A 7955-nucleotide genomic window follows, 5' to 3' on the forward strand; every position below is an offset into this window, starting at 1 on the left:
GGGGGCGTTAGAGAAAACAGGAGCAGGAAGGCAGCGCCTCTGAGGGTCCCAAGTGTTTTTTCTGCAGCTCCAGTTCGAGAGCTCCATCTGGCTCCTGTCTGCCCTCGCAGTTTCCAAATCCTCAAGGATGCTAACAACAAGGAGTTAAATTTTTCTTTTTCTGTTCTTACTCTGTGTGGAATTTCCAACAATGGAAAATCAGAGCCCAAACAGGTGACCAGGAAGCGCACTCTGCACCCCCACAGGCTGCAGAGCAGACCCGAAGCCTCTTGTCAGGCCCTCTTCCGGAAAGTGGAGACTCACATGCCAGATAGATAATGTAACATTCTTGCCGGAACCAGTGCCCTGCAGGCTCGTTTGCTACCAGGTCACCTCTCCTGCTCAGCAAACGTTCTCCCAAGAGCTGGAAAAGACTGCTGTTTACGAAAGGCTTTGAAGATGGCAAGTAATGCAAGTGCGAACATTATTATTAATAACATTTCAAACCGGGTACATGGAATTTGTGGCTGCACCTGATGACATTTTAATTAAGTTTCTAATTTTACCAGGTGGGGGGCAAAGAGAATTTATTTTTATCTCCGAAGCCTGAAGTCACGTCTGGTTCCGACTGCAGCAGGGTGTGCGCAGGGCACTTGAGTTCCGGCTGAAGAGCTCTGCACATGGGCTCACTTTCTTAATCTCCACAAGCAGGCAGAGAAAACACCGCTGCCCCAGCGTCTCTCAGAGCCCAGGACTCTCCCCTTCCCGTGAGCTGTCACCCGGCAGAAGCTCTGCCATCTTTCCACCTCCTGTTCTGCTGGCCCAGAAATGGGTCATTTCTGGAACCTAAAAAATGCAACAAAATAATGATTATAACAACAACAACAGCAACAGGCTCACAGATGCAAAGAACAGCTGGTCACCACTGGGGAGAAGGAAGCGGGAGGGGGTTAAGAGGTACAACGTATTGGGTATAAAAAAAGCTACCAGGATATATTGTACAACATGGGGATATAGCCAGTATTTTATAGGAGCTACAAATGGAGCAGAGCCTTTAAGAACTGCGAACCACTATGGCCTGTATAACACTGTGCTTGTAGCTTGTATTATATTGTACAAGGGTTAGATTGCAATCAAAAAAAAAAGCCTCCGTAGTAAATGTGTGATTTTAAAATACGGTTATTTTTACCCAAAATTGGTAAGCCTCCCTCCATATACAGCTTAGATTTAAAAATAAGAAACAATTTTTAGAAAACTTACTGGTTTAAACTAAATATACTTGCTATCTCCAGTGAGTTTTTTAAATTAGAATTAAAAAAGAAGAAGAAAAGAGGAAAAGAAACAGGAATTCCCTGGTGGTCCAGTGGTTCGGACTCTGCCTTCACTGCCAAGAGCCAGCAGTCAGTCCCTGGTCAGGGAACTAAGATCCTGTCAGCTGCACAGCAGGGCCAAAAGCCAAAAATAAACAAAAAGTTAGAAGGAGCTTCCCCGAGTAAGAACTCATTTCAAGAAATTTTCACAGGCTGTTTGCTCAATTTTTTTTTAGTTGTTCATTTAGCAACGAATTTGCAAAATTCCAACACCTATGCGGCACCATGAGGACTTCTCTAAGCAACGTCTCTGCGTACAGCCTCCTGTATCTGGGGTTCTGAAACGCCATGTCATCTGTTTTGTTTTGTACACCCTCCTGTATTTGGGGTTCTGAAATGCCATGTCATCTGTTTTGTTGTGAACGCGGTTTATGGGCCTCAGTTTGATTAAGAAGTTGTTTGGATATTATGTTGCCATTCTAAAGATTTAAGATCATGTCACCCCCACTCCTTTCCCTATAATACCTTTAAGACTAATTTCTACCTATAACAATATACCAACTTATCTGTAATGTCAGAGAAAACATTTGTAACATTTACTTTCCATGCACCCTTCCTCAGGAGGCTACTGGAGAGTATATACCATCCAAATAAAAGAAAGAAATCAGGAAATGGGATCCAGAAAACAAGGGCTGGTGAGGGACCAGGAGCCCCCCAGACACGGGAGTGAAGCCTGGGGACAATCCACACGAAGCCTGTCCACAAAAGCAGACGGACGAGAGAAGCAGCTTCCTCGTCTTCTGAAACGTGTCCCTAAAGAGAGGATGCTGTGATGTGACGTCTTGTGATGTCCACAGGACGTACTCTGGCGAAGACGCAATGGTCCACGTTAATGCTGATTTCTAATTATTGTCCAGCTCCTACTTCAGATACCTTCGTGATTCTGTTCACCTTGTTGGAGAGAAGCAAAAATTTAGTTTCTGTTGAAATAAATGAGAACAAGAAATTGTTTTCATGACTTTATTGGTAATTTTCAGCATCACAGAACTTAGCTTTTTTTCCCTGAAAGGAAACTGGATTAACATAATCAATCTCTTTAGTGAGGGGAGGAAAGAATAAACAAGGAGAGAAGAGGATTCTTAGCCATTTTTCATGTATTCTTGCTGAAAATTAACTAAAGGAAAATGAGTAGCTGAGAAGCAAAATTAATCCTGACCAGGCTCATTCTGGGACAAGTACCCCTTTGCCTGAGTACCCACCTGAAGGCATGAGATGGGGCCCCTCTGGGTTTGGGCAACGAACATTTTACTACAGACGGGAAGGGGCTGGAGACAGTGGTCAGTCTGGGACTGTCCTGACCTGCATCTGACACCAGGGGAGGAAAGGGCTCAGAGCGACAGAAGGGACAAAAACCTCAAGGACGCAGAACGGCACAGTCTCCCGGGATGGGCCATCAGACCAGCATGGGACCTGGAATCCGGGAGCTGGTGGGGCGCTCACGGAGTGCTCACGCCAGGGCTGTGCACACAGTTCTGTCCTGCTCTTTGAGACTGGTTCTCACGCCAGTCACGTATTTTGGGTTAAGAGTGATAATGAAATTTAACTTTCCACTTCTGGATACCTGTGTAACGAATCACTAAACCAGACATGGCTCTGCCTGCGTGGGGGGACCTCCCATGAAGAGCCTCATGGGTGGGGTGACCTCCAGCTCACCTCGCAAGGTTGGGAGCATCTGTCCAGTGACTGGCCTGCTTGTTTCCTCCACATGTGCTTGGACAGAGTGAGAGCCCGCCCTGTGTTGTGCTGTATGAATGCCCAGAGGCTGAATCTGCAGCGTGGCTGTGTTTGGCGAGCTCACCGTTTATTGAGCAGCTTCTTCTACAAGGGACCGTGCTGTGCAGGGTGGAGTCCTGCGCACCTGTCCGCTCCAGCAGGCACAGACATCTAGACCAGCAGGTCTCACATCTGCTGCGCCCGAGAGCTTTTGAGAAACACCTGCCTGGATCCCGTGCTCCATGGGCTGGTCCCATGCTACCTGGGCTGGAGGAGGGGTCCTGAGGGGCAGATATGTTTATAAACTCCCTGGATGGGAATTCCCCGGCGGTCCAGTGGTTGGGCCCGGGGCTCAATCCCTGGTTAGGGAACTAAGATCTTACAAGAGGTGTGGCATGGCCATAAATAAATACATAAAAACTCCCTGGGTTAGGCCCTGGCTAGGGCTTAGAAATGCCCCTTTGAACAGGTTAGTAAGTTAACTAAGTGGTTCCGGTAGGAAGTCAAGGCGGGGACTCACTGCCGCTGCTAGGAGGGTGCAGGGAGGAGACAGCCTAGTGGGCTGCAAGGGTGGGACAGACAGGGGTGGGGTAGAAGATTCCAGACAAAAGGACTGGGGAGGGGTGTGTGGGAGCCTGTGGGAGGTGTGAGAAAGGGTTTCTCCACCACAGAATTCTAGGACGGATCGGTGGGAGGAGGACATCGAAATAGTCGCAGGCGGCGGGGTGGGGGTGGGGGGGGACAGGGACCCAGCGCCTGGTAGGCAAGGCTGCTCACTGGACGCCACGCCCCGAGTGCACGACGGCTCCTGCCCCGCCAGAGAACGCAACGTGGAAAGCTCACTGCTCTGTTCCGTGTTTGCCCCGATCGGTGCTGGCGTCAGGTTTGTCGCCCGAGGCCCCGGTACCATCACTGTTTTCAAACGTCCCTACGGGGAGGCCCACTTTCTTGCCCCTCCTCCTGTCTCCCACGTCTTCTTCACGTGGGAGTCCGGGATCCGAGCCCCTGCTTCCGCCGGCGCCGGGAAGGCTGGAGGGAGGCGTGGGGGACAGGTGGGCAGGGGCGCGGTCACTGCGGATCCACCTTCCCCGCCGTTCTGCCGCCTCCTCGGTCATCACACCACCCGCCGCCGCGAGGAAGCCACACCGCGCGTGGGTCAGGGCAAGGCCCTGCTGACCCCGAGCTGAGCACGCTGGCCACCGGTTAGCCAGTGGTCTGCGCTTAGCCCAGGCCCAGGCCCAGGCCAATCATCGGAGGCTACGTCAGCACCCTAGCGCCTGATTGGCCAGGACTGGGCAGAGCCGGCCCAGTCAGAGTGGAGCTTCCCTTCCCCTTGGACTCGAAGGGAGAGCTGCGCAGGTCCTTGAGTTTCCAGCAGCCTTTTCGCTGCGACCTCCCACGTGGTACTGGCAACATACTCCGTCAACGTTTGATGTCTAAGGTAGGCTGTTTCCAAAGATGACCCTCACAAGTTCTCATTTTTTATGTGCAAGGCTCTGCCCACTCCCCTTGAATCCAGGCTGGCCTTGGACTTAACTTCTCCGGATAGAACAAGGCAGAGGCGATGGTCCAGGATTTCCAAGCCCAGACTTTCAGGGGCCAGGGATCCTGACCGTCTTGGGATCCAGCTGCACGCAAGCTCAGGCTGACCACCAATACAGAGAGAGAGGCCGACTTGCTCTCAGCTCTCTACTCACCCTGCTAAGACAATAGACGTGTGACCGAAGCCATCTGAACGTCCTTCCCCCCAGGCGAGCTAAAAAGGAAAGTCGGCTCAGAAACAATCTCAACCAAGAACAGAAGAAAGAGAGAAACCTTCCCCCAAGCCACAGACCTGAGGAATAACAGCTCCCTGTTGCGCAAGCTCCAATGTTTGTGTGGTTTGATGTGTGTGAGTCGCTCAGTCGTGTCTGACTCTTTGCGACCCCATGGACTGTGGTATGCTAGGCTCCTCTGTCCATGGAATTCTCCAGGCAAGAATACTGGAGTGGGTTGCCATTAAATAACCGATTCACAGCAAAAATTGGACTTACTGTTACTTTAGTGTAGTCTTAACTGGTCTGTTTCATAGGTTTAGACTTGGCATTCTATCAGCCGCCTGCAATGGAAAATCCAGTTCAATAAGGATATTGATTTTCTCTCTCTCAGAGCATGAAATCCATGTTAGTGCAGTGGCCCGTGGTGTCACCAAGGACCCATCTCCTCCCGTGTGTCCATGCTGCCATCCCCACTGCGACGACGTTCCTGTCACATCACAGATGTGGGAAGGCTGCAAGGTGTCGGACATCACATCCAGACCCACAGCTCCAGCAAGAAACGAGGAGCATGTCCTCTTTATGAGCCTCCTTTATGTGAGGAGACTTCCCAGCACCAGGATCCATTGGCTTAAACTCGTTTTAAACCAATTGCAGGAAGAGGCATGGAGTTACCGACATTGGCTTACGCAGAGCTGCTCACCCCAGCCATATAGAGGGTGGTGGCTACCTGGACCATGGTGGGTTTCTGCCAGCAATGACAAAGGAGGCAAGCTTGCGGCTACCACACTGTCTACTCCCATATGAAATTAACACTGACCACTGAATAACACAGGCATTCCTGAGAGACACCCAGCCTTTATCCGGCACCTTGTATGATCTCTACCTGTCTTTCTACTCCCCCCCTGCCCCCACAGATGTCACCGTTTGCAAGGTGGTAGGCCAATCAAAATCTGACTCCAGCAGCCGGGGTCCTGGCAGGAGGCAGGAGGAGATTGGGAAGAGCATGGCGACAGGACCACCTGCTACAGGGTAGTCACAGTTCCGCGACCCGCCAGGGATGCTGCTCCCCAGGGACTTGCTGACACCACTGCCTGGCTGTCGGAGGCATGGCTCCTGGAGCCCAATGTGAGTTGATCCAACAGAAAAGGAAGCTGGACAAGCCCTGTGGTCACCAAAGGACATGGGCACTGCCAGGCCAGGGTGGGCCCCGTGGGCAGAGGAGGGGAAGGCCCAGCCTCTCTGCTTGGGCTCAGCCTGCAGCTGGTGCCCGGCTGGTGGGCAGAGGGAAAGGCCCAGCCTCTCTGCTTGGGCTCAGCCTGCAGCTAGTGCCCGGCTGGTGGGCAGAGGAGGGAAAGGCCCAGCCTCTCTGCTTGGGCTCAGCCTGCAGCTGGTGCCCGGCTGGTGGGCAGAGGAGGGAAAGGCCCAGCCTCTCTGTTTGGGCTCAGCCTGCAGCTGCTGCCCAGCTGGTGAAGATCCGCTGATAATGATGGCCATGGGCCTCCTGGACACAGAGCAGCAGAGAGTGGATTTGGTTGGAAAGTGGAGAATCAGTGAGTCAGCTGACCAGAAACTGGAGAATTTTACTGAAGAAAAGCAGTTCAGAATCCAGGTTGTTTAGCCACGACCACTAGTCTCTCTCGCTCTTGTAGGCTTCTCTATCTAATCCCATGTCTGGCAGCTTCTCTTCCACACCAGCCAGGGGGACACTCAGTTACCTTCCTCCAGAGGTGGGAGCCCCACTCCTGACCGGCTACCAAAGGCGTAGTCAGGCCACTCTGGTTTCACAAGTGGCGGCCCATGGCAGTAAGAACGGAAGTGTATTCTCTAGTCCAAGGCTGGCTGACTGTGGCTGAGAAGAGAAAGCGTTGGGAAAACAGAGACACTCCCTGGGGTTGAAATTGAGGTGTCTGAGCCACAGAAAGGTTCTCCTCTGCTACAGGGACAGCCTGGGAGGGCATGCCTGCGGCGCCTGGATGCCCCGAGCTCTGGGCTGGGCCTCCTGGTGACCACCTGGCGCAGCCGCGGGCAGAGGCAGGAGGTGGACCAGATGGACTGGAGGCAAGACAGGCCAGGCTGGTGAGACAGGTTCAAGGTAGATCCCAACCCCTCACCCCCGCAGGATTGCAGGAGCCAGTGACTATCTCAACGCTGAAATCCTGGGGTTAGGGGCCCTGGGTCAGGGAACCTGTGGGGTTTCAGAAAGAATCCAGGTGGGAGAACCTGCGCTCACCTTCGCTCCAACGCTGAGGAGCTGCGACAGTCTGGGGAGCCCCACGGGCTGGCCCCGCCTCACCTGCCAGGCAGGAGGGGCCACGCAGGGGAACAGCGAGCACCCCGGAGACAAAGGCCCGGTTTAGCTAGTCTTCTGCCCGACCCGACCCCTCATTCCCGCCCCAAGCCCCTTCCTCTACTGCCCCGATCTCACACCCGCCCTCCGGCCTTGGGGGGAGATTGACTCTTCCGGCCAGACCCAGCTCCGGGCGCACAGTCCCCACCACCCAGGCCCCCGCTGCGGGGAGCGGAAGCAACAGGAGCCGGCCCCCGCCCGCGGGTCCCCGCCCTCCGCCCCGGGGTCCTCTCGGCTGACCGGCTCCGGGGGGCGGGCCGGGAGGGGGCAGGGCCGGGGTGAGGGCGCGGGAGCGGGGCGGGGGCGCGGGCCGCGGGGCGCATGCTCACACGCGCCCGTGACGTGCGCGCCGGGACCGGGCCGCCGGAGGCCGGGCTGAGAGGGGCGGCGGGCCGAGGCCGGGAGGAGGGCAGAGCAGAGCGGAGCGAGCGCGGCGGCGGAGAGGAGGCGCGCGGAGCAGCAGAGCGGCGGCGCGATCGGCGCTCCCAGCCGTCCTCCCCACCGCCCCAGCCCCGGCGCGCGGGCTCCGGCCGCCAGGCGGCCACCTTGCTGAGCCGCCACCCCCGCGCCGGCCGCCGCGGGCCGGGCCGGGCATGAGCGCGGAGGGGCCGAGGCCGCCCCCCGCACCGCCCGGCGCTCCCAGGCCGTGACCCGGGCGGGGCGCGCGGCCACACTCGGGCCCGGGCCCATGGGCGCGCGTGGCCGGACTTGGGGGCGCTGATCGGGCGGGCGCGGCCGGAGGAGCCATGGACCGCTGCAGCCTGGTGCGGACGCTCGTGAACAGATACG

The 7955-nt window shown here is 55.5% G+C and overlaps 1 protein-coding gene and 1 long non-coding RNA gene across 2 annotated transcripts in view; both read left to right on the forward strand.

Annotated features, from left to right (window-relative positions):
• Positions 1 to 249: 249 nt before the first annotated feature.
• Positions 250 to 2299, forward strand: LOC112449096 (uncharacterized). Its single transcript, XR_003037588.2, has 2 exons — positions 250 to 454; positions 1911 to 2299. It is a non-coding gene; the product is annotated as an uncharacterized lncRNA (long non-coding RNA).
• Positions 2300 to 7543: 5244 nt separating this feature from the next.
• ATP11A (ATPase phospholipid transporting 11A) overlaps positions 7544 to 7955 on the forward strand; it is a 104735-nt gene continuing 104323 nt past the window's right edge. Inside the window, exon 1 of the mRNA XM_025000176.2 lies at positions 7544 to 7954. Within this exon, the coding sequence (XP_024855944.1) occupies positions 7913 to 7954 (42 nt within the window). The 5' untranslated portion in view covers positions 7544 to 7912. The remainder of the gene's footprint in view (position 7955) is intronic.

The sequence above is a fragment of the Bos taurus genome, chromosome 12, assembly GCF_002263795.3.
Source record: "Bos taurus isolate L1 Dominette 01449 registration number 42190680 breed Hereford chromosome 12, ARS-UCD2.0, whole genome shotgun sequence".
Taxonomy (NCBI): Eukaryota; Metazoa; Chordata; class Mammalia; order Artiodactyla; family Bovidae; genus Bos; species Bos taurus.